The following is a 27,820-nucleotide window of genomic DNA, read 5'->3' on the forward strand; positions in this document are numbered from 1 at the left end:
TATGTTTCACAATTTGGCACTTTTTTGAACGGTAGCGTTTTTTCGGGCACCACAAAAACCATCCAAAATGAGCTTATAGACAGTATGGCATATATTAAGGAAAATATAAGCGAGGAGATTGAAAGTGTTTCTTTTTTTGCATGGGAAATTGATGAAACTACCGATATTACCTGCACATCACAACTTTCAATCGTTTTTAGATATGTCAAAGATGGTAATGTGGTAGAACGTTTTATGGATTTTCATGATGTTTCATCTGGGCGCACAGCTGACGATTTGTTTAATTTTTCAATTCGTACGTGTGACACCTATAAATTTAGGCAAAAGTTAATTGCGCAAACATATCATGGGGCTGCGGTCATGGCCGGCCATTTAAATGATTTACAAACTATAAAATAAAGTCCATAGCTCCTCATGCACTTTTTACGCATTGTCATGCCCATGCCTTAACTTTAGTATTAAGCAAAGCGTGCAACAACATAAAAATTTTCGCGCCTCCGGCGGGCTTTTCTGTGTGTATATAGTCTATATGACTTTAGCCTCCCCTGTTCTCCAATGCACGAGCCGTCACTGACATAAAGAATAAAATTTTGTTAATAACCAACCATAAGTTGTTGGGAACTGCTTTGGACCTATCTCCTCAAGAGTATATCTTCTTCAACCATTCACCTAAAAGGCTTGAAAATCTGAACGGGCACCAAGTCGATGATTTTCGTTTACTGCATCTGACTCAGCTATTTCAGTAAAACTAGTGACTAAACATGTTCCCTTCCTACCATAGACACACAAGTCATTAAAGTGAATAACTAACCTAGCATATCTCTTCCTGCATGTACTACTAATGAAATTCGCTGCATACAAATAACTGATTGCGGCAAACGACCTCATACTGGTGGACGAACATACGTGTTATCATTATAAATGTCAGATCAAGGTTTTCGATCTTTTGAACGTTTGGCTTTGTTGTTGCGAACATACCAACATTCGATGCACCATGCACGGTACAATGATCGGGTGTAGATAACTGAAAATTCAATTCAAGGCGATTGAATCAGCGTTTCAAATATGATAGATATAAAGATAGTGAACATTTGGAAGAAAAAATTACTGGTTTGAATCAGTCATATTAACAACATTCTTTTAAAAGCTGTAGCGCAAAATGTTATGCCAATGATCTAGTTGACACGTTTCACAAAGAACCATAGATAAGTACTGATGATTGGAGCCGACCATCAAACCAATAAATTGATTTTATATTTACGCGTACGCACAGTTATCAAAATATACTCGAGAGATTATTTAAATTTAGAAGATCCAAGCAAATGTTTTACATATATAAGTCCGCCCTTTTCTCGATTTGACTAACTGCACCACAAACCAGAAGGAGAGCTAGTTTTCAGACTCTATAAAATCTTCAATTATTACTCCAGTTTTGTGCGATAAAGATTCATAACATCCTGTAGTACTATTTCAGCCACTTCTGAAGATGAGTACCATCAGAACATTTGTTATTTTGCTGCTATTAAGATAAACGTATAGGAAGAACAGAGAAAGCATGTTCAATTACAATACTGCAACATAAACGTAACCACTACAAGGAAAAACTTCATCTTTTGGGAAGAATTCAAGGCATTTTGTCGAAGTACTAGGGGCAATCGAAGTCTCAGAGCTAGATCAACTAATTAGCTTGTACGTGAAAAGCTCCTACACCAACGTTCCTTTCGAAGAAGCACTTCAAGTCATACAGAGAAAGCTATCCGAAGACGTGGACCTGGAAGATAGAGCCAACTTACCGATACAAGTAATCATGGAATTACTAGGATGCTGTGTACGAAACTGCTATTTCTAACTAAAGGGCGATTTTTTACGCAAGGTGAGGGACTGGCAATGGGATCGCCACTTTCACCAGTCACAGCCAACATATATATGGAGTGGTTTGAAACTCTGGCCATTGAAGAAGCCCACAAGAAGCCCCGAGTCTGGTTGAGATACGTTGACGACACCTTCATAATATGGAACCATGGGAATACAGAACTAGACACCTTCCTGAAACATTAATAACGCACAATGGAGAAGGAAGTCCACAACGAATTGCCATTCTTAGACGTATTGGTGAAGAGGACAGACACTAAATGGGAAACATCTGTATACCGAAAACCCATTCATACTGGACAATATCTGAACCAGGATTTGAACCACCATCAATCGACAAAGAGAGGAATCATCAAGACACTAGAAGACCGTGCTTTCGGGCTCTGTAATACGAAGGAAAGTCTCGAGAAGAAACTAGGGCACCATCAAAAATTATTTTCAACGTTATGGTTACTCCAAAGTGATGGTAGAACAAACTTTGGCTGGATAACAGCAAGAGCCTCACAAGGAAGAGAAGCCGCCACAACCAGTACTTGTATTTTCCTACGTCAGAGGATTATCGGAAATAATAAGAAGAATTGGGTCCAAGTATGACATCAGAACCTGCTTTAGATCCGGGAACACTATCCGTAGCAGCCTTACGAAAACTATGCCACCAAACTAAACGCGGACTAAGATTCCAAGAATTGCATTTTCCGGATACCCTGCGAGTGCGGAGAATCATACATCGGTGAAATTAAGAGGCCATTGAAAGTTCGCATTGCCGAGCACAAGAAATACACACAGCGAGGGAAAACCAGCAAATCAGGAATAGCAGAGCATGTTTGAACTCATCAACATAACATCAAGTGGGCTCAAGCTGAAATCATCCACAAGCAGGTTTAGAAGAAAATTCAAAGAAGCCGCATATATGTTGTCCAACAACACATTTAGCTAAGCTAGCGTAGAGATAGGCAACATATATGGAAACCAATAATCGAGCGGAAAACGGCCAACTCCCACCAAACTGTCAGCTCCTGCTGAACTGGTGAAGCGGAAAGAGGGGATAGGTGAAAGCACTCGAATGACCTAGAAATAGTAATCTTTCGGAGGAATAAGTCCAGTAATCACCTGAAGACAATTATAGATACTAACAATCGAAACGTCGTGATATACTTTGGCTTGAAATCTTTAAATTTTCATTTATTGTTAATTATTTAATTTTCAATTGTTGCTTGTATTTTATTGCATTGTAATTTCAGGTTTTTGCTCAAAATAATTGTTATTTTTCGGCTAATCTTTTTAATTTTATTGATTCTTTCCGGGATTTCCAATTATTTTATATCATATTAGACAATGGAAGTCCGAACTAATGAAAAATTTGATTAGTCAGCCGGTGATCCGCAAGAGCCACGGGCTTGACTCGAAGAGGAGGTTTCCCTTGGTAAAACTATGACCAAATTTAAAAATCATCAGACACTGTAGCATAAAAATGTCTAAACCAACACAACACAAACACATGAAGTTAAAGATATAAATTATATATGAAACGATCACTATGTTTTTTTTGTAAATAATATTAATAAATTATATGCATATACAAAAAATAAAATTGCCATTAATTACCTACACCTGAGGAATCCCTTTGGAAACTAATGTTACGATACCTGTAAATTCAAATTATCCACAATCACGTTTCTGGCACCATTCGACCAAATCCAGTCCGAACCTGGATATCGATCGAACCAGGATAGGTAAATAGGTCTGCCGGAAAAGACGGAAATTGGAAATCTGAAATGTTCGACGGATTTATAACCACGAAAATTTTGTGGCATCGCGACCTAACGGGAATGGCAAAAGCGTAACTCGATGAAAAACGGATTATATGTCGATCAGAGGCGTCCTATTGGAAAATTGTTTCGGTAGAGTTAATAAATGGTGTCCTAGAATTGACGCAAGATTTGAATTTGTCCCTTTTGTACAGTAACCAACCTTAAAAAACAATTTGCCAGCTGACAGTTTAGGGTTAGTAAAAATGGAGTGTTCGTTATACGATAGAACTACATATCTTCATTGTTGAACAATCTTTCCAAAATAATGAAAGTTTGACTGCCGCAGGGAAATTTCATAGAAAATATGTGAAGAGAATAATTGAAAAATTTAGGAAGTTTGGGTTAGTTTAAGACACTAAACACAATGGCCGTCCTAAAACAATATTGAAGCAGTGCTTCGGGCGTCGTGTACAAGAATTGCAAATTTCAAGAAGCCCAACCACCATACATAGCGAATAGAGTTCGTTGAATGGATTATTGATGCTTTCTTGCTTTGTTAATCGACAAAATTGTCGCTTTTGGACTTCGCAAAATCCACTTATGATTATCGAAAAATATGCACTGTTTGGTGTGGATTTTGGGCTAGAGGCATTATTGGACCATACTTACTTTGTGCCGAAATTGGATACTATTGATATGGCCAGTATGTGATTTCAGAAAGATTGTGCAACATGTCATACAGGGGAACGGGAAAAAATACCAGACAGAACTGGCTGGTATCTCAATCGCCACAAAAGAAATAACCAGGAAAGGAATTTCTGGCAAAAACATAACAATCTGCACAGATGGTAGACAAGCCCTATTAGCCTTGAACAGACGTGTTACCTCTGGGCTAGTACTAGAGTGCCACCAAGATTTAGCCAAAGCCTCGGTAGATAATAGCATTATCCTGAGATGGGTTAAAGGGCACGACAGGAGTAAAGGTAATCGCATTGCCGACTCTTTAGCCAAGGAAGCGGCTGGACTACGAACTTTAAAACCCAGCGGACCTATGGTCTGAAGACTTCGACAATTGCGGAACTAGTCAAACGTCACACCCATGCTCAATCCCTAAAGAGATGGGATGGAATCAAAGGATGCAATTTTGCCAGGATCACCCTGGGAAGCTGGCGTCGAAGAAATATCTGGCGATGACCAGAAAAAATCCACGCTTAATAGTAGGATTTCTGACTGGCCTCTGTTAACTGAGGAAACACATCCATAATATGGGGCTAGTGGACACACTTCTATGCAGGATGTGTGAACAGGAAGATGAAACTGTCAGACGTGTCCTATGCGAGTGTCCGGAGTTATCGTCAATAAGAAAGTGTGTGTTCGGCGAGTCTTGGCCTACACCTACCGATATAAAGGAGATGTCCTTCTAGTGACCTGTCCATCTTACTGGAAAGGACAGGATGGACGGTGACCTAGGAGGACAACTCCTCGGGAGGATGTACAATGAGTCATATGTGGCCTGAGTGCTGTGGGCCTACACTCACCACCCTCCCGACTCTACAGATACAGATGTCATACAGCCCGTGACATATATGACAAACAATTTGTTCAAAATCACCTAGGAATTATTTCAATTATTCATTGCGCTGGAACTCCGTTGAGGAAGGATCGCGAATAGTCTTCGTCACATCAGTGACGTCACGCGATCAGTGCTGGTTTACCAATAATATTGTTATTTCATGTAGTTGTTTCTCCATGTGTTGGCATCAATCTCAAATAGGGTACCCCACAATCGAGTCGTGAAACTTATACACGTTTTGATTTTCTATTCTTATCGAATGATAATGAAACAATTATCACATTTTCGATGTCTAGAACCGTTTCACAATTGTGAGAAAAATGTTATTTTCCCTAAACTCACTATTTTTTCTATCAGGCAAAATCATAATAGAATTTTTTTCATGTACTCGATGGAAGAAAAAGATTCACTATTTATTTTGTCGAAAAAATTTGTTTACTTTTTTCCTAGAACTTCGGAGGTTCCCCAAACATTAATCTTTTTTCTAATTCCTTGCCCATCCATGTGTTCCAACTGAAAAAAAATTACTGCCTTTGGATTCATCCCGTTTATATTGTACTAAGTAAATAAATCAGACTCAATTATTCGAAGAAAAATACCAGATTATTATTTTTCTCAAATATTTCCTGAAATTTTAACTTTATAGAAAAACGTAAGACTTTTAACATAGTTCGTGTGGCAGCTAGTGAAAATACTTTTTTTTTCGGAGATATTTTCGTTAAACCGGTTCTTATACGTATAAAATCGTTAAAATGAAAACTTTTGATATCGCTATTCGTTCTGAAAATATCGGACAAGAATGATTTGCGGAAAATCCCGGAAAAATAAGTTTCCACTTTCATTTTTTTGAGCCCATAGGTATTTGCTCTCCGTTCATTCCAACTTTTAAAGGTATATGTTGTTTCGTTTGATTATTTTCGCCGTGTAGACAGACAGTCTGATGTTCTTTTTCACCGATATGATGGACTCTCACGGCGGCGTGGTTTATCACACTGATTACCAATTTAAAACAAAATCGAAGGTTGATTTACGAATCAGTAAAAAGACCCCGGTTTGCGCGCGACTTTTCCCCCGCGAGCTCTGGGTGCCCGCGTTAGCATAACAGCTAAAGGTGCCTATTCACTAAAAAAGCGAGCACGAGCGAACAAGAGTGAACGAGCATTCTGCATCAATAATCGTCTGATGAGTACGGGTTAGCGAGCTAGCGAACGTATGCTTGTTCGCGTTCAGAAAAGATCGATAAGAAGGCGGTACTACGAACTTGAAAATATTCGCTCTGGTGTGGACGAGACATCAATATGTCGAGCAAACACCAGCGAACACGAGCAAACATACACGAATGCTCGCTCATGCTCGCTTTTTTGGTGAATACGCACCTTAAGGTGTCGATACGGAGTAAAATGCGCATTTGTTTTTTTTTATTGAAGTGTTTTCAATGGACTGCAATATTACTTTAATGAAATTAATAAAAACACTTTTGTCTAATTACCACTAGTTAATTTTATTTATACGATCGGTTTCGGGTTTAACCGTATTATCAAGTACAAAACTGACTGAATTATTCATAGAAAAATGTCGATTTTTTGAAATATTGACTTCAAAGAAAAAACATAAAGAACTTGAATATACGATTGTGTCGGAGTAAAAAGTTCCCGTCATTATTTCCAATTGTTTCCTTTTATGAGATAATCGAAAGAGGATCTTTTTATTTTCGGATTTGCCCAAATATTTCTTGTATTATTCTAGTGATAAGAAAATGTCTACTCTACTTACACATAATTCGAGGTTAAATATAATTGAACTTTAATAATTTTTTATATTTTGAATTGTTTTTGAAATAATGACTATTATTTTTCTTTCTTTCAATATTCCGAATATCCGAATACTATTATAGTTATTTCAAATATGTCTTTTATTTTTTTTTGTACAACCGATTGATATGTTTGAAGTCGATAAATGTTGATAACCTATCCTTTATGAAAATATCGGGAAAAGATTAATTTCGAAAATGTACCGGAACAATGAGTATCGAATTATAATGTCGATAACTCGTTCCATTCAAGCGATATTCGATTTTTTCGCTTTTCAGACGAACAGAAAGACAGACAGACGGACGTTTCGATTCGACCGATCTGATGGATCTTTGATATGGCGTTGGAGTTTGTCGGTCCGAAACGTATAACGAATGAAGAAAAATCGAAACTTGATTGAAGAATCGAGTTGCGTGAAAATTTTCGCGTCAATTCCTGGGCCCCTCGAAGCTCCGGGGGCCCTCGTCAGCGCAGCCGGTCCTCCGCTGTCGATACGGGACTAAAAGCGCGCATTTGTCTTGTTGCAGGTCCTCCGACGAGCATGGAACGTTTCCAGAACGTTTTTACGAGAGATCGACGCCGAGGTTGGCCGGCGGCGAGGGCGAATTCATCCGCAGGGGGGGTGCGCCGGGGGGCACCGGGACCGCCGCCGGCTACCACGACGCTAACCGGGGCCGCAACAGGGATCGCACCTACAGGAACGGTCCCTACAGCGCCTCCGCCGCCGCCGCCACCACCGCTCTCATGGATCGACACTCCAGGACGCCGAACAGCGCGTGGAACTACGATTCGACTAGGTATTTGCAAACAGTAAAAATAATAATGATAATAATAACTCTTTCTGATGCATGTAAACTTACCAGTAGAAAAGTAGAAGTACAGGGCTAACACTTTGCTAAAATACTGAATAAATGGAACTGGTCACCGTGAAAAATTTACGAGAATCTTGTCTACAATTTAGTATTTCTGGAAATTTTGACAAACTACATATATAAGTGAGAAATATGGTTGCAGAACAGTTGTTTGAAGAGTTTTTGACCGTTTGACGTGATTCGTGAAACCTGTTGGGTTTAGCGGTATTTGAGTTACTTGATAAAATGGTAAGGGGTCGTCCAATAATCACATGATATTTTTCAGCAAATTTTTGCCCCCTAGACCTGATTATGTTTGATGCAATCTGTTACTAGGGAAACTTAGGGAATGGTTCTCTGCCAATCAACCGTATCTCAATACCGAAAAAAACAGAATACGTAATCTTTGTACGTAATTTATGTACACATAAACCGAAACATTTCTGTGAAATTTCTAGGATTGACTTTAGAAGAAACACTCAGCTGGCATGACCATATATATATAATATGACAAAAAAAATTCTGAAACATATTAAATTCGGTGTATTCGTAACCATGTCGATAGAAACTGCCTGAGAGATTTCTATTTTGCAGAAATTCAGCCAAATTTGATGTATGGTTAATGCTATGGGGAGCAATGCCGGCCACACAAGGTCTTTTTTTATCACAAAAACGAGCAATACGAGCTATAATGAAAACGTCAAACAGACTCTCCTGTAGACCTCTATTTGCAGAGTTGAATATCCTGCTATTAGTCTGCTTGTATCTACTGGAGGTGGTATGTTATATCTACAGAACCAGAACTACACTTCCGAGATATAGTGATGTACACCCATATCAAACTAGAGCTAGCAGCAATATCTATCCCAGACTTGACAGTCTTGATCTGGTGTCAAAGGAATCAATTTGCATGGTTATAAAGGCTTACAATAAGTTGCCAGTGAATATTAGAAATTAGACCACACTATTCAGATTCCGAAGCACCATGAAAAAATATTTAGAAATTAATTTGTTTTACGATCTCACTGAGTATTTTAATATGAAACAATAGTGAATTAGTCTATGTTTTTATATATTTGTATTCGTGCATATTGATTGTAAACCTAGCTTTCTTTTTTAGTATAAGAACTTCTTTATTTTTCATTGTGATTGACATGTTCTATACCCAATAGGGTCTCTGAATGAAATATATGATTGATTGATTGAGGTCTTAGACTACCCCCTCCTCTCCAAAATCACGTGTATTAAAAAATATTACCTACAAGTGCAAAACAATGAACATGATTGTACTGGTTCATGAATATATTCAATGTACATTATCCTCGGACCACGTATTAGCGAAATCGTCTTCAACACTAATTAGTAGATAAGCATCTTGCAAGTAGTCGGTGGCACTCCATCTTTGATTTAGGTTCTAGCGGACATCACTTCTTCATCGTTGGAAAATTTTTGACCACTTAGCCATTTTTTCAAGTTTAGGAACAGAAAATAGTCCGAGGGGGCTAAATCTGGCGATTAGGGTGCACGAGATAGCTATTCAAACTTTAATTCGTTAATTTTGGCCATTACAATAATGGATTTGTGAGCTGATGCATTGTCTTGATGAAACAACACTCTTTTCTTAACCAAATGCGGCCGTTTTTGTTTCATTTCTTCACTGAAACATTGCAATGAGTTCGCATGATACTCGTCGTTGATAGTTATACCTTTTTTTAAACAGTCAATGTCAATGTGAAACTTCGCTAAACAATCAATTAAAACATCTTCACGACACTGTTTTTGCATGAGTGTGAGCAAACGCGGCACCCATTTGGTCTACCTCTGCGATGCTCATCTTGACAGCTCGTATAGCCTCGTTTTAACTCTGCTACCTAATATTTTACTGTTGTTAACGAAGGAGCAGACTCACCCAGAGTAGAATCCAGTTCAGTTGGACTGAGGCCTTTCAAATGAAAGTATGGCACGACATAATGGTGACCAATTTTCTTCATTTTCACAAATTCACCGAAAACGTTCGCTATTGATGGCTGCCAAACAAATACTATACAACCCAGCGTCTTCAAACTTGAAACATATGCTTTATAGGTTGTGTATTTTCTAATACCGTGAATTTTTCAAACAACTACCGCCATCTCTAGGCCAGAACGGGTACTTCTGGGACCACCCTGGTATAACGTGATAAGTATTGATATTCTCCTAATCAGTAAGATGTATTTGTTTCGCCGTGATCTATTTGAGCTAACGATGGATTCGTGTAAGGTGTGTGACAGACATTCTCATAGTCGATCAAAGTAGGATAAATTATTTTTTTTGCTACAAACCTTCAATGCCTTCAACGAAACATTGTAGAAAAAATCTAACTTAAAATGCCTCGTTTTGATTTCTTTGAGATATTGTCGAGGTATAGAATGAGGCACTCTTCGATTTTCATGAAATTCTTAAAATATCTTCGAACACTTTAAAATAAATTAACACAGTTTTTACTCAACAATTTGTTTTCTTATGAAAAAGTATATATGAGTGATTGTTTAATCTCAATGGTGAGAGGTCAATCTCAAAATCTAGAGTTGCGAATTCAGTGAAAAATCATCGCAAAATGAGAGAAAAAAACGGGAGACATACAAATCTTCAATAAATTTTCTACAAATCAATATTTTGCATGCTGATTCGAATTTCAAAAGTCTATTGGTGAAGTAATTTTTTTAATGAATTTTAATATCATTTTCGTTTGAAAACACTGAAAATAAGAGCTTAAAAAGTTTCAAGTATAAAATTCAATAATGACTTACTTGGGTCATAATAGACTTTATAGATTAGTATTTGGTATCACTAGCTTTATAATACCGATAGAAATGTGTGAGGTTGTGTTTCTGGTACAATTAGATATGTCCAACAGTATGTTATTCTTAATAATAATTATTATTATCAACTGTACTCATAGCACATACCATGAGTTCTCGCAAAAGTTTTAGGTTAATGTATTACCGCTTAATTTTGTTTTCGATAATAACTGTACTTATCAAAATAAAGTATATTGTAGAATAACATGTTGAACCTGCTATATAGATTGTAATCTAAAGTTTCAAGTTCACTTTTGGTAGTTATTTTACCTACTAACATTTATTTTGCATGATTCGTCATGGATATTTTACTAATTCCACCTTATTGATATAAACTAATCATGATTCTGTTACTTTTTGACCCTGGTACATGAATATTTATTTTGGATATCACTTCCCCCTTTCAATAACGCCTACAAAAAAACTTGTCATCTGTTCATTCCTAACCTTCAGCGGACATAAAATGGGGAGATGCTTAATTAGACGGGGAATAAATGATGCCAAGGACAAATATTTCCAATCGTATATGAAAGAGGTTTATTAAACTTACATAGAACACTGACATCCTCTATGGCGGGCATCCGGTGTTTCGATGAAGAAATCAATTCCTTCATCTCGTCATAACATGACAACTTCATGTTACGGCTGAGACAAATCTTCTCATGTCACGATGACAGTACGTAAAGACATTTACACGCTTATTTGATTTGCTGTATCGTATGCTCTACCGGTATCGAAGGGAGTGCCACAAGGATCTATTCTTGGGCCCTTGCTTTTTAGCTTGTACATCTGCGACTTTCATCAGTTTGTAAAAAATGCAGTTATATTTCTTTTTTCCGCCTCGTGATTCTACCTCTGCTCAGTCATATTATGTATTAATAAGGATCTTCCAGTCATCTTTGACATTTCTGATTCCCATAAGCTCAAGGACAATCCTAATGAATCTGCAATGATGATGTTTGGACCCAAGAAGAACAGAGAGCTTACCAACTCCACTTTTCAAGTCCGCATCGAAAATGAAATCCTTCCTTTCATGACCTAGATGAAAACCTTAGGATTGTGGTTTGATCCAGAACTTTCCTTCACTAAACATGTCAGCTATCTGAACGAAATTTCTTATTACGTTTCCAAATCGTGATTTGCTCAACACAAAGTTGAAACTGAGACTATATGAGTCACTGATCATGTCAAAAATGTCTTATTGCGACAGTTTTTATGGACCCGCTTTAAGACAATCGAATGCTCTTCGTCTACAGAATAGCTGTCTACGTTTTTCATTTGGTATACGGAAATCTGACCATATATTTGCAGTCATGCAAGAATCAGGATTGTTGAAAGTTGAGAAACTTAGAACCCTGCATCTACTCATCAACATACACATAAAGTTTCAATATTTCGTCAACCTGATTATTTACTGAAGAGGTTTAGAACATTCTCAACAATAAATAATTTTACCACATGGAACAGTTCAGTTTCAGTCATTTCCAAACACATATCTTCCATCTTCACCCGCTGCTTCTCGTAAAATGTACCTAAACGTTACAATCACCTACCCCGTGGGTTTAGATCTTATACAATGTTTTTTTTTTAAAAGACTAAAGACTTACTCAACTGTCTAGTTTCTTGCCCGTTTCCGACTTTGGCATTGCGAAAAGGAATTTTCTACAGCGGTTGCATACATTTTCTGGTGTTATGACTGTTTAGTTATTGCTATTTCAAGGTTGTAGTTTTATGGTGAATGAAGACGCATTATTTTTTTTTACCGTAGTATGCGCTGGTCAGACCCTACCCCCCGAAACCCCGATATATTCGGGGGGCGCGCCAGCATTACCAACAACCACTCCCCACACCGTGGGGTAAGTGATCATTAGGTAAAAGAATCATGTGAACTGAAGAAGCGCAGTGAGCCAAGAATGACAGCCTACTGCATCTGTTCGGCTAGGATTTCTGCCTTAGTGCGGCAGCCCGAGAGAGTAAGAGAGGGCATCATTCCACCAAGTACTCCAATAATCAGAATAACCATCTTGACAGAGTTGTCTGGATAGAGTCTGCGGAATTCGAAAAAAAAGATATTTTATCCGTTTTGCTTTCTCTTTTCGGACGATATTCCTCTCGTCAGGAACTGAAAACTCCACAACAAAAAATATCGTCTTGCTCTGGTGGTCGAGAAGGAATACATCAGGCTTATTAGCTTGTACGAGCCCCAGGGTGGGGAACGAATAGCTCCAATAAATTCAGCACTTCTCGTTTCCTTCAACTGATTCAATATCCCATTCAAAATCCATAACGAATGCCAAACTGATGATTCGGATGACGAATCTACACTCCGGGTTTACTTCGAACTTATAGCATCGTAGAATTATACAACCAGTAGGTTCTCTTACCACGTGATCGGCCCGAGTTGCCGCTCTTAGGATGAGATTCTCATCCAACACGTTCAGTGCTGTAGTATCGAAGGATTCGACGGTACCACGGGCATCGTACTGGTTATAATAAATGGTCGGAAATTGATATTGTGTTCAGTTTATTCTCTGTTGTTATTACTGTTTTTGGTTTTTGTAGTTGGTTATAACTGACTTAACACAAAATCTTCTATATCTTTAAATTTCGTTTTTATATGAGCGCACGCCTATAATGAAAGAACGAAATTGGCTACGCACTTCGTTTCGAGGTCACCGAGAACTTTTTGAATTTATGAATGGAAGTAGTGGGAGTGGACTCACTGGTTGATTTTCACTATGCTTATAGCATAGGAAATGGTATTTTTATTCAAATGTTGCAGATGAAAATATTTCTTATGTGTTCTAGTACACGATAGCAAAATATTAATATGTATAATTTTCAACACCGATCCCATAAAACGATTAGTCCGTATCTAAAGTATCACTTCTGCTGACGGCTCCTATAATTTTGCCAATCGGCAAAAACTCTCATTATCAGCTTGTATATAATCTTTCATTTTATTCATCATACACTTGTTATCTAATCTACCTTCATTTTGGCTCGTTTCAGATATAATAACACCACAGGTAATAGTCAGACAGATACAGGGTATAGCACAACACCGTCGGAAAATAATGAGAGGCGAAATTCGGATCAAAGTTCAAAGAAGAAAACGAAATCCAGGTCAGGTTCCAGGTCTCCATCGCCATCTGGAAGTACCAGTAGTCGATCACCTTCGAGGTAGGCACTAATTTTAGTATTTATTTGAAGGTAGTTGACAATGTTTCGTGGTGCATTTCGTTAGTTCGGACTTCCATTGTCTAATATGATATAAATTGATTTGAAATACCTGACAGAATCGGTGAAAAAATTAAAAAAGATTAGCTGAAAAATAACAATTACATCAAGCAAAAAAAAATATTTATTTCTTGTTAATACTTTTTTTTTAATTTTCATCTCGTGTTAATAGTTCAATTTTTTTAATTATTTTTTAGTTGCTCGTTTTTTATTTCATTAATTTCAGTTTTCTTTTTGCTTAATATAATTCTTATTTTTCAGCTAATCTTTTTTAATTTTTTTAAACACCAATTTTAGTCGTTTCCACGTTGTTAGTTGATCGAAAGTCACCTCAACTTATCTTTATTTTTTATATGTAATAAAAAAGGAAAAGTGTATAGAGTGTTTCAAAAACTATGATCACAATTTTCTTGTTAGAAGTATAAAATTGAAGTTATCTTATATTTCGGTCATGACACACAGTGAACTTATTTATTTTCGGTTTTGAAAATTTAGTAAAATATTATCTAGATCGATTAATTGATCTAACACATCTTCTAATTAGACATCATAGTTTCTCATAACTTTTTTCACATTTTCTCTGTTTACTTCGCATATAAATTGTGAGGTAAGTCACTCGATTTGTTCATAAATCAACCGTTATGTTGTTAAAATACCTCATATTGAGAAATTATTGGAATACAAGCAAATAAATATTATTTTTGATGATATCAAATGGAAATATCGTATCAATCTACACAATCAATTTTTGTGTTTTATTTATCTTTAAATGAAAAAGATAAAAAATGATGTCAATGATTTTATATTTTATAGCAATAAATATTTGTGTATTTTCAAAAAAGAATATATTTATAATATAATTTTAAATTACTGTCAATTTAATTATGTGATTTGTGAAATTATAAAACAACGATAAAAATAAAAACAACAGTAAACGTTTCCTGCAGCTTTTTCAGCTGCAGGAAAATCCGGAAAAACCTGCAGCACCACATCATCTGAAGATCTTGATCTGCCAATGTCCTCTCTCATAAAACAAAATATAGGGTGTCTCCAGAGGCTCCAATAGATTCAATACATCACCAGAATATCGAAAGTGGTATATTTTTGAGAGAGATTAATTTTTGGGAAGGAAAGGTTTTGACTCTGTACTTTTCCATCTTTATACGAAAAATTGTGGGAATCCTTCCCAAAGAAAGGAAGAAAGCATCTGAGATGGTTTGCTGATCCCTTTCTCCTTTTCGCGGACTCATTTCTCGCAAACTTACCGATTCCTCATACACCTCTTTTTGCCTGGTTACTTTGAAAACATGCATGTGTGTATCAATGCTTGCTGCGTTCATCCTCCTATAATAATCACGTCGGTAACAAGACCGGGTCAGACCGAACATTTTGTATAACAGAACGAGCTACCAATGCTAGGTTAACTACACTGAGTCGTATTATCATAGGGGATTGGAGGAACTGTAGTGGAAGAGGACAGATATGAAACTTCTATAACAAGGAGATGCTTATGTGAAATTATTTCAAAATAGAGTTAGTTTAATGTATTTCATAGGCAGCAAAAAACCCGATATGGTTCCTGAACCAGCTGTGGAGGTATCAAAATCTGTGGTATGGGTCCAGATCGGGACTGTTGAAAATTATACTTGGGAACGCATACAGGAAATCCTTTATAGAGGAAATGTCCGAAAAAACTGGAAAACCACTTCAACACAGCAGGGATTGGTGTGACTGAGACTTTAGCTGGAGGCAGTGCGTCAAAGGGATAGTGAGTTTGTCATGTTTTGCAAGAATGTGAAGCAAGATTCTCGAAATGGGTGTCATGAAAATGCAATTTTACGGATACTTTGAAAAAATGAAGGAGTCAGACGTTTCCCCATTCCATGCTCTGGATTCCTGGTCATAGTGGCCTGGAAGGAAATGAGGCTGATGACTCCTTTGCAAAGGAGAGTGCTGCAAGCAGCTTCATCTGACCATAACCTGTCATTGGCATCGCTTTGGGCTTCAGCAAATAAATATTGAACACCTGGATGTCGAGAAGATTTATGGACTTCTGGCAAAATCTTCCAGAACTGGCTCGCCCCAAGGTGTTCATTCACCCTTCGAAGCTTGAAACCAAACAGTTGTTAGACTACAGTAGGGATAAACTACGATGTCTAATAGGCCTTCTCACAGGTAACTGTCGTCTGGATCATCATATGCAGAGATTCGGACTGTCAAAAGAGTGTTTCAGGGTTTGGCAGAGCGCACTTTCTCTATCTGACCTGAAAGACACTCACTAATCGGTTTCGTTAAAAAACTTGGTCGAGTGGGAATTGGTATGAGCCAAAAAAAGCCTTGCGGGTTGCGGTGGAGAGTCGAAAAGACCCCACTCACTTTTGCCCTAACCCAACCTAACCTTCCCCATCCATATAGCGAAAAAAAAATGTATTGCCGTCTAAGAGATTTTTTTTATTATTCTATATATCGTTTTTCTTTCCAGGTCCAGATCCCGAAGCAGTAGTAGCTCCTCAAGTTCCTCCACATCTAGAGATACAAGTTCGACGAGTTCTCCAAAATCCAGGAGGTTAGCGTCGACGGCCAACTCAAATCACCAGCCCGTTGTCCATTCGGACGATCGTAGACCGCTCGCGATTTGTGTGAAAAACCTACCCGTGAGGTCGTCCGACACCTCGTTGAAAGACGGTCTTTTCCACGAGTACAAAAAACACGGGAAAGTGACGTGGGTGAAGGTGGTCGGCAAGGATTCCGAAAGACACGCCATCGTCTGCTTCAAGAAGCCCGAGGACGTAGAGAAGGCTATTGAGGTGAGCTACGATAAGCTGTTTTTCGGGTGCAAGATCGAGGTGGCGCCCTACCAGGGCTACGATGTGGAGGACAACGACTTGAGGCCGTACGAGGCGGAAATCGATGAGTTCCATCCGAAGGCCACGAGGACTTTGTTCATCGGTAATCTAGAAAAAGACGTAACCGCGTCCGATCTCAGGAAACATTTCGATCAGTTTGGGGAGATAATCGAAATCGACATTAAAAAACAAGGGGCTGTGAGTTCTTATGCGTTTTGTCAGTACTCTGATATAGTGAGTGTTGTCAAGGCCATACGGAAAATGGACGGAGAACATCTAGGTAATAATCGAATTAAGTTAGGTTTTGGCAAGTCGATGCCATACAACTGTGTGTGGATTGACGGGGTTAACGAGAGTGTTAACGAAAAGTACCTGAAAATGCAGTTTGATCCTTTCGGCGTTATAAATAAAGTGCACATAGATCGTGAAAAGGGCCAAGCGCTCGTATTTTATGAACAAGTGTTGAACGCGCAGGGTGCGGTTAATAAAATGCGCGGGTTTAGTTTGAAGAATACTAAAATTCAAGTGGATTTCGCTAGTAGGGAGTGCCAAGAGTCGTTCTTTGAGAGGTTAGAAAAACAAGGTACTATCCTGGATAGGAGCGTCTTCGAAGAGAGGAGGGATTCCACTACGAGGACTTTTGATGCCACCACCGTCACCAGATTTTCAAGGTTAGTCAGTTATTCAATATAAATAACAAAATAATGTGATAAAAGATGACCTAATATACCAAGCAAGTACACAATTGAATATTCTATCTAATTTTGTTGGACGTTGCTTCCCACTCTGGAGCTTCGTCGGGGGGTGGGAGGGCAGCGGTCTTGCTTGAAGCAATGTTGCCACCCTTTTTTGTCGAACTTTTTTACGATGAAAACAATTCAACTCTTTTATTGTCACCTTCTGCTCGGAAGACCTTTTGATTTTTTCACATATATTTTTGAGTAGCCTCCTCTTCGGGAGACCTTCGGGTTTTTGAATTCACATACATGGCCCCCTTTATGTGGCTATCCGAACCTGGTTACCGGCCTGGATACCGCCGTGAATAAAGGGGGCCCTCACTTCACATGTTTGTCTAAACTTTTACATAAACTTTAACATTTTTGCACAATAGACAATCACAACATAAATAGAAGCCCCGCGATAGCACGGGGCATCCGCATACCTTCTTTGTGGACGGACCTTATCGGCACGTCCGTCCACTACTACGACCACAACGAAACTCGACTTAGAGCACTTGAAAATATAATATCATTTTCATCGGTTTCTTTAGTCTGACAAACGATTATTCAATTTTGGTTATGTTGATAAATTAATGAATGTTATTAATCTCCAGAGAAGATAACTTTTCAGTGCTAAATATTGTGATAGATACTTCCATAAGGATCCTTTCATGGCATGTTAGATGAAGAGAATCTATGAAGCATATATTATCCCACCTGAAAAAATATCTATCATAATAGTCAAGTAGTTCATGTTTTGGCAGAATTTACTACAAACTACAGATAAATATATCACCTAGTTTCCTAGTCATATTTGAAAAATAATAAATAATAATAAATGTATTAATCCAAAGAAACATTACATCTTTATAGTAGGGACAATGTAACACACGTATAAAAAAAAAGAAAATACTGAGAATAATACAACAAATAAAAAATATTAAAAACTTTAAAATTGTCGAATTTATTTCAACATGTATTTTTTTAATCATCTCTTGAATTTTGGTGTAGTTCAATTTCTTTCTTATTATTTTGTCTTTTAGATTATTGTTATCAATTGACTTTCTTGAGATGCACCATTTGCTTTTGTTTTTTTTGTATAATTTTTATAAAAATAGCCATAGTTAACATATTATCTTTCAGCATCAAATGATTATTTGACCTCCATAAAGTTAGCAAGGCAACTTGCAGTAAAATTATTGAAATATACTTTTTTAATTGTCGAATAATTGTCGAGAATTTGTCGTGAAAGAAAAATAATTGTCGCGTATCTCCTTTTTTTTAAGGGTTAGCCCTGCTAACTTGATATAAAGTTAGCACAGCACCTGTAGTAAAATTTTTAATATAACTGAAATATAAAAACTTTCATTACTAGTATTTGTCGAATAATTGTCGTAACCCAATCAATATAAAAAAATTTCCTGAAATGTATTTTTTTGAAAAATATAGCATTTCGTATCATACCTTGTACTATATGGATATTTTAAACCATATGGCAACACCGCAACAGGCGTATTTGATTTCTTCATATATTTTTTAAAAGGATCGCCAGTGAAAATAAATTTGTAATATATCAACGTGGAAATAATCGATAATGTTTTTCGTTTCATCTATTTTTGTAACCCTATAATCATGTCGAATATTTTTTGCAATTAGCAACCTATTGACCAATTGTATCTTTTTCGACAATCGTTTATGAATAAATTGATCAATAAGTTGTCTTTTGTAAAAAAAATAATCAACAGAAAAACAGATCACTTTGCCTGCTGGTTGAAATTCATAATTCTTCTTTAATATACCTACATACTATATATCAATTCTGCTGTTTCGACAATTGAACAATACTTTTGTTTTTGATTGATCTTTATTTATAAACAATAGATCAATAGGTTGCTAATTGCAAAAAATATTCGACATGATTATAGAGTTACAAAAATTGATGAAACAAAAAAATGTATCGATAATTTCCACGTAGATACATAACAAATTTATTTTAGCACTTTTCAGCGATCCTTTTAAAAATATATGAAGAAATCAAATACGCCTTTTGCGGTGTTGCCATATGGTTCAAAATATCCATATAGCACAAGGTATGACACGAAAAACGCAATATTTTCCAAAAAAATTTCCAGGAAATTTTTTGATATGGATTGGGTTACGACAATTATTCGACAAATACTAGTAATGAAAGTTTTAATAATTCAGTTATATTAAAAATTTTACTACAGGTGCTGTGCTAACTTTATATCAAGTTATCAGGGCTACCCCTTATAAAATAAAGGAGATGCGCGACAATTAGTTTTCTTTCACGACAAATTCTCGACAATTATTCGACAATTAAAAAAGTATATTTCAATAATTTTACTGCAAGTTGCCTTGCTAACTTTATGGAGGTGATTATTTGGTCAGCCAATAATTATTTTCAAATAATGTGTACACTTGCAAGTTGGAGATATGTTATCCATCATGATCTATTCGACAGAAAAAACTTCACGTCATAGTTTTTCAGGCCATCTGAGGGGGTGAACATGTGGTGGAAAACTATAACGGGAAGTTTTTTCTGTCGAATAGATCATGATGGATAAAATATCTCAAACTTGTAGGTGTACACATTCAATTTTCGAGGATACGATTTTTTCAACTTTCCATCCCATTTTCACCTCCTCAGACGGCCTGGAAAACTATGACGTGACGTTTTTTTTGTGGAATAGATCATCAGGAATAACATATCTCAATTTTGTAGGTGTACAAAGTCGATTTTTCATGTTAAGACGGTTTTTTTTTCACTAAATCAGTCAATAAGCGTATCATATTGAAAAATGGTAGGTGTTGTTGGTAAATTAAAAAATAATAATTCGACATTTTTTACTCAGTTTACTTTGTGAATGTGGTTAACTTCACAACCGTCTACGAACGACAACCCAGAGAAGTCAAAACTTGTGCGAGCTAAGAATTAACGAGGTATTACCGTATATCGTGCGATTCACCTCACGGAGTGTTTTACTTTTAATTTTAAAATAAATTGGTGTAAATGTCACCAAAATTAGTATTTACTTTAGCACCTATGATGACTGTACCTGAGCTGTTCACATGCTTACTTTAAAATAATAGTGTGCGTGTATGTAAACTCAGGAAGAGAATAATATCTCTCGATGGTTAATTTTTTTGTCAAATAAGTGCAAAAAATAATGTCTGGAGATAACAATCTATACTTACTTATATAAATTAATGTGAAAGTTTGTGAGGATGGATGTACGAATGTATGTTTGTGAGTCTTTCACGCCTAAACGATTGAAAGGATTTAGATGAAACTTCACATAAATAAGCTCTTATACATCAGAATAACATATAGGCTAAATTTACGGTTTTGTGTAATTTTGGTTATAATATAACGATAACTATTAAGTAAGTCGGAAAAATTCTTGCTCCCTAAAAGGTATCTTGTCGTGCGTTGCCTATACCGTTGGAGTTAAATGAAGATAATGTACCGTAAGATTCTTTATCTTGAATAGTTCTAAATAAAAGCCCGCGATAGCATATACCTACCTCTTATGTGGTAGCCAATATATGAAAAATACTGAGCCGTAAATACAATCAAATTGGATAGTTTTTTTTACAATACACATTTTGTAATATCTGTCAAATTCTTATGAAAATTGATACAATTGTCGTTTCAAGTAATTAATATAAATGAACTTTATCTTTGACACAAAGTAATTTGGACGAATCGTTTAAAAGTTATCACGATAAGATTAACTTGACGCAACGCAGTAAGCCATTACACGTCGCGCCTGCTGTAAGAAACGGGGGCAATGCGCGGGGGTAAAGGGGCGGTCTAAGCAATGAAGCGCCTTCGCCGAGAACGCGACCCGAACGCGGGCAGACGCGTGTTAGTTAGACGGTTGTGTTAGTTTTGCGAATTTATTTCTAAGTAACATAATTCGATTCTCGAAGATATTCATTACTTAGTGCATTTTACTGTATTTACTCTATTTTTGAAGTAAAAATATAAATTACTAGCTGTAGTCCGCTCTTATATCAACGTACAGCCAAAGCTACTGAACCTATAATCTTGAAATATGGAGGTAGATTCTTTATATATAGCGTAAATAAGCATCAAGGAAGGAAATCGGGAATTTTCCCCCAAGGGGAAAAAATAGAGATTCAAAGATTGTATTGAATTTCGTAACTATTTGTTTAAAATGGTCTGTCACGAAACTATAACTAAAGAAAAGAGGACAAAACGTTCATTTCATTGTACTGCAAACTTCCTTCACTGTGTTGACTCCAAATTTTTTTGGATCTTTGAATGATAAAAACAGAATATTTTCCGTGTTTCCATGATAGGTGACTGTTCAAGAATCAGAATATTGTTAAGTTTTCTATGTGTCAGAACCTGGTATTTGTATTTTATTAAAACAATTCTTTGAAAAAAAAAAACACACTAGTAAAAAAATCCACCCATACCGACGGCACTTTAATTACTGCCCAAATTAGCGAGAAATAATTACTTTTGGGTGTGATCTCACATTCCATGTGGAGTATTACGTTGTAATTCTACCACGAAAAAAAAAATAAGGAATTTTTATTTGTAGTTTTTCATTTTTAGTGTACTTTTGCGATGAAGTGAAACTTGATAGGTTAAATTTGTGATTCAAATCAACCTTTCTTCCTTAATATCTCATTTTTTATTTCTTCTTCAAACATTGGTAGTGTTATCCTGTAATATAAATAAAAGAACATGTAATACTGGGTGATTTAATCGAGCGTGGCCAACCAAAGTTATATTTTTTCAAATTGAACACCCAGTATATGAATTCGTCATTCTATTCCATAATTTTTCGCTCTCTAGAGGATTTTTGTTTTCGAATTTCCATTGCGGCATTGCCAAGTTATTCCAATAAAACATATTATGCAGACAATATTTTTTTTAATTCATCACCCGCATATATATAGCAATTAGGAGGATTTTTTTAGGAATAGTTAGTCATCATCACTATTATAGTTTATGGAATCTCAACTTTCGTAAACAATATATAGGGTGCTCGGTAAAACCGGCCAAGTTTCATTCATTTTTAAACAGACATAATTCATTTATATAGAATGTTTTAACATTTTATCAGAGGTGTACTTATAAGAAAAACAGATATTTTACAAATATCGAAAAATTGTTTTGTCTGATAGCAATAGACCGAGGCAATCTTGGTGACTCACCCTATATAACTTTATAGTAAGTTAATAAATACGTAATCTTCAAAGCAAGTGAAATCCAAGGATTGGAAATCCTAATTATCAACTCGCCCTTTTCTGTACTTAGGTAAGAAACAATCGGCATTAGGTAGGATGGGTTCTTGGAAGTATTGGCAGGGTGTTTACACTTGATTATAGTTCTCTAACCCTGAGAAATTATGTTTATGGCCAGCTTTGTGTCCCATTCCTTTCACTTTGAGTGAGTGAGTGAGTTGAAAATCAGCTTTTTCAGTCTTGAAGATAGTCGTAAATGTGAACAAAACGAAATTTATCAGAATAAATGAAATGAAAATCACCATTTAAATTCTTAACGGGATAATGGTTTCATATTTAAACTATGTTGATCCTTTCATAGTTGTTGAGGCTACTATTTATATTCATAACATTTTGGAATATAGTAAAATTCAAATAGAACTGTCGTGAATTTTCATTAAGTGTTGGGGTTTGGTGATGTCATGATGTATATAGAACGTGAAGTGTCTCAGAATTTTCGTTTAAAGTGTTCTTTTTTTGGGTACATTACCGAAATGTTGAAGTTTCGGAGAAGGGAAAATTCATTGTTTATATATATGTAAGTAGATCTTGAATATTATTTTGGAGAGGTTTACTTTCAAATATTTTGTTAATCTATTGTATTGTGTTGAAATTATTTGAATTTCAATATTGTCTAGGGAAAATTTTTTGATGCTGATAAAATAAAAGCTGGTTGATTTCTTTACTAAAAATTTGTTTTCTAGTATCTTCAGAATTATCAATTGGGATCAGTATTTTATATTCCCTACACTGTTTTTTTGTTGATGTCACCGTTTTCAAAAAAATAACATTTCATTCACAATGGACATAAGTACGTGCAATAACAACATAAATATCTGCGAAATTATATTATTATCTTTGTTTGTTCATCATGAAAATCTATATAAAAATGTCTTGCTATTTTTTCTGTAAATCACTGATTCTTGACAAATCGGCTCCAATTCATAATATGGATATATTCCACAACAATGTACTTTTTTTATCAGCGCAGTTATAGTAGTTGACTGCTTAGGTAACTCATAATTTTAATACAATTTCTTTCTGGTTACAAATTCATAAATTGATATTAAATTTTTCAAATCATCTTATTCATAACTCGAAAAAAATAACCTAGTCGATTTCCCCCAATCTAATTTGAAAGTAATGAGATCATATACAAAAATTACACGAAATTTCATCTGTATTGATGAACATTTCCGTTGGAATAAACATACTGAAGAACTTCAAAAGAAAACACCGATTGTGTCGATATTCTTCATAGAATACGATATCATGGCAAATATTTGATGGACATGTATTATAGTTTCATATATTCTGATTAAAATATTTAATTTCCATATGGGGATCTTCAAATACCGTAATTCATAAACCATTGAAAAAACTTTAGAATAAATCTCTCTAATTCATAAACTTCCACACTTAGAACCAACTTTTTTTTAAGGACAAAACACAACTGAAAATTTTTATAAACCAAGAAGGTTTTAGAACACTCAGAATCTACTGAAAATTTATATAAACCGATAATATTATAGAACACTTAGAATTAACCTAAAATTTTTTCAAAATGAAGTTTGTGGAGATCAAATCGTGATGTGTGGTTTGTAAAATTACTAAGGATCTTCATCAAGTAACAGCCGAATCAATCAGAAAAAAGGAAAAAATAAAAAACCAATATTTCAAGAATTACGTCCAAGCAGACTAATAACTGAAATTGGAGAACATTGCATTTTGCATGGTGTAAGAATAAAAACATAAAATTTGTTGTAAACTTCAAAGTACTTTTGAAAAAACATTTATATGTAAATAAATAGTATTTTCACTTTTGACAATTTATCTTTTCCTTTACACATTTTTAGTTCGAATTTCTCTATTATAAACAGCAAATGTTTCTTGGGAAAGTCGAAATAAAGTTGATGTGGTGGATTTGGTTTATAGTTTATTCCATGATTTTTTTATATAATAAGCTTTGTTGAGATTTTCACAAACCCGTAACAAGTGTATTATTTTGATGTAGTACACATAAACCTTCCTCTTACATCATTTCGTTCATTGGTGAAAATCGTTTGGTAATCCGTTCGCTAATTTTTGAGTTTATCACGTTCAGAAGACAAACGCGGCGGTAGACTTTATTTTAAATACAGTATGTCCCAGGATTGATAATTTAACGAAGTGTGATGAAGTAAACATTTTTGAATTTGATTTCGATATTGAGTTCTTCTTGGTGACAAATGAATTTTTAGAACATTATCAGTTTTTGTTGGTGAAGCGAAAACTATTTCCTTTATTCATTATACAGTGTGTAACAACGAAAACTTAACAGAGCCGTTTTTGAATATAAAAAGTAAGATTTTTAAAAAAAGCTCGGACACGTCGATTTCCAATTAAAGGAGGACACCTTTCAGACTAATCAGATTTTTTGTAGTACGCACGACGCACGTCCGATGACCCTTATTTAGATAAGAAAAGTAGGTCGAGTGGCACCTTGTTTTAAAGGTCTTTCGAATACCTTTACAACTCTGTTGAAAGAAAATTTTTGTAACGATTAGTTTTCGAGATAATTTGAAGTTAAAATTGCCATGTTAATAATACATTAGACAGACCACTCGGTAACTTGTATGCCTGAATAAAAATTTTTTCGAGCAGTTCTTCTTATCAGTTTTTTGTTTAATAAAATCCCTTTTTTAAAATCAATACCCACTCCTCTTCTTCCAGTTTTCAGTACATCGTTCGATTGTTTTGTTTAAACGGGTCGTGTATTGTTATTTGTTTGAAAATGCCTTACACTATTGCTGAAAGGGTTTCAGTTATTGCTTTATTTTTTGGCAACGACCAAAATGCTAATAGAACATCAATTTTATTCAACGAGCAAAACCCTGGTAAACACCTAAGCAGAAATCACGTTCTGGATTTGGTCACAAAATTCAGGGAGACAGGTTCGGTTTTGAATAAGAAAAGATATGTTCAGAGAAGGGTAGTGAATGACGATAAGGCGATTGGAGTGATTGGTAAAGTCATCGCCAATCCCAGGTTAAGTACCAGAGGTTTATCAGCAATGGCCGGAATAAGCCATATGAGCGCATGGAGAATCCTTAAAAATCACAAATTCCATCCTTACAAAATTAAACTTGTTCATGAACTCAATGAGGATGATTTTGTGGGAGCATGAGTGAGAGATTAATGCAAAATCCCGAGCTGCTTCATAACATCTGTTTTTCGGACGAAAGCTCATTTTATTTAAATGGTTGCGTGAACCGTTACAATTGCCGTTATTGGTCGGATGAAAACCCAAGACAATACGCAGAAATATATACCCAACATCCCCAAAAGTTGAATGTCTGGGCCGGAATATTAGGCAATCATATTATAGGTCCATTTTTCATTGATGGAAATTTAACCGGTGATTCTTATTTACAACTTCTTGAAGAGGCAATACAACCTCGCATAGTTGAAATAATTGAACAGGATCCAAGATGTCAAGATGAATTTATCCATTTTCAACATGACGGTGTACCACCTCATTATGCCCAGCAGGTTCGGAATTTTTTAAATAATAATTTTGAAGGACAATGGATTGGCAGAAGAGGTTCAATTGAATGGCCAGCACGATCACCAGATTTAACACCACTGGACTACTTTTTGTGGGGATATTTAAAGTCTAAAGTTTATGCTACACAGCCAGCCAATTTGGATGAATTACGTCGTAGAATTATTGATGAATGCCGAGCTATAATTCCTGAGATGTTGAATAATGTAAGAGCAAAATTCGAACAAAATCTTTATTGTTGCATGGAGCAAAATGGCGCACATTTTGAACATTTACTTTAAATTTCCTATATGAGTTACCCTTATTAGGTGTTACTTTTTTTTGTGAGTGCTTTAAAAACAATTATTGGGATTTATTAACCCTAAAACAGTTTTTAAAACTTTTCTGTGTCATCAGCATTCAAGGAAATCAGCAGGTTGTATTCGTTGTGTAGGTAAGTTTTTAGTATGATTCACTTTTTTATGAGAAGCATAAAATATCCACGTCAAAAGGCAACCTTCATAAGGAGGTGCCACTCAATTTACCTAAAATGTAAGGGTGGTAACCATCCCCATCCCCCGAAAAAATCTCCTCCTAATAAACAAATAATTCTTACTTTTTTACGAAATCAAATGGACACATATTATCAGGTTGTCATAAAAAGCAAAAATTTATTTTTTTAAGGTTCTGAACGTAAATTGTACCTTCAAAACAATTTGATTTCTTTTAAAAAGAGTTGAACTCAATAAAAATACCTTTGAATCTTCAAATTATCTCGAAAACTAATCGTTACAAAAATTTTCTTTAAAAAGAGATGTAAAGGTATTCGAAAGACCTTTAAAACAAGGTGCCATTCGACCTACTTTCCCTATCTAAATAAGGGTCGTCGGACGCACCCCTCCGAGGGGGTGTGTACTACAAAAAATCTGATTTGTCTTCAATTAGAAATCGACGTGTCCGAACTTTTTTTTAAAAATCTTACTGTTTATATTCAAAAACGGCTCTGTTAAGTCTTCGTTGTTACACACTGTATGTCAAAATAATATAAAATAATGAAAAAATGTGTTCAGGATGAAAATTTATGGGCTGTTTGCAAGATATCAAAAAATGTAACTACTTAAAGGTCGTTGTTTAGAATAGGTATCGAAATAATTTGTATTCACTCAAAAATAAAATTCACAGAACGTAATATCATTGGTCTGCAAAAACTGTATTCTTCCAAAGTACCTTCCAGAAATTAAAAGGGAGTAATTAATTTTTGGGAAATAAAGTTTTTGACTTTCTACCTTGATACAAAAAAATGTGGGAATCATCCAAAGAAAGAAAGGAAGCAAACTTTACTTCACGGCTACTTTAACTAAACTTCGGACTTTACTCCAAATGTCTATCGCCTTATTAGAACACTTCTTACCGCACTTTCAACTAATCTTGCTCGATCTGCGTGTTGATAGCGTTCATATATCGTACTGGAAGTCTCTGGAAGCCGATAGGGAAGTCCCTGGAAGATTTTC

General features: G+C 35.7%; 1 protein-coding gene across 1 annotated transcript in view; it reads left to right on the forward strand.

The window, feature by feature from the left end:
* LOC111507172 (spen family transcriptional repressor split ends) overlaps positions 1 to 27,820 on the forward strand; it is a 217,348-nt gene that overhangs the window by 165,645 nt on the left and 23,883 nt on the right. The window contains 3 exon segments of the mRNA XM_074183112.1: positions 7,535 to 7,804; positions 13,711 to 13,881; positions 16,421 to 17,455. Coding sequence (XP_074039213.1) covers positions 7,535 to 7,804; positions 13,711 to 13,881; positions 16,421 to 17,455 — 1,476 coding nt within the window.

Source organism: Leptinotarsa decemlineata, unplaced genomic scaffold, assembly GCF_025532065.1.
Source record: "Leptinotarsa decemlineata unplaced genomic scaffold, Ldec_3_MD MMD2_P_RNA_scaffold_2, whole genome shotgun sequence".
Classification (NCBI taxonomy): Eukaryota; Metazoa; Arthropoda; class Insecta; order Coleoptera; family Chrysomelidae; genus Leptinotarsa; species Leptinotarsa decemlineata.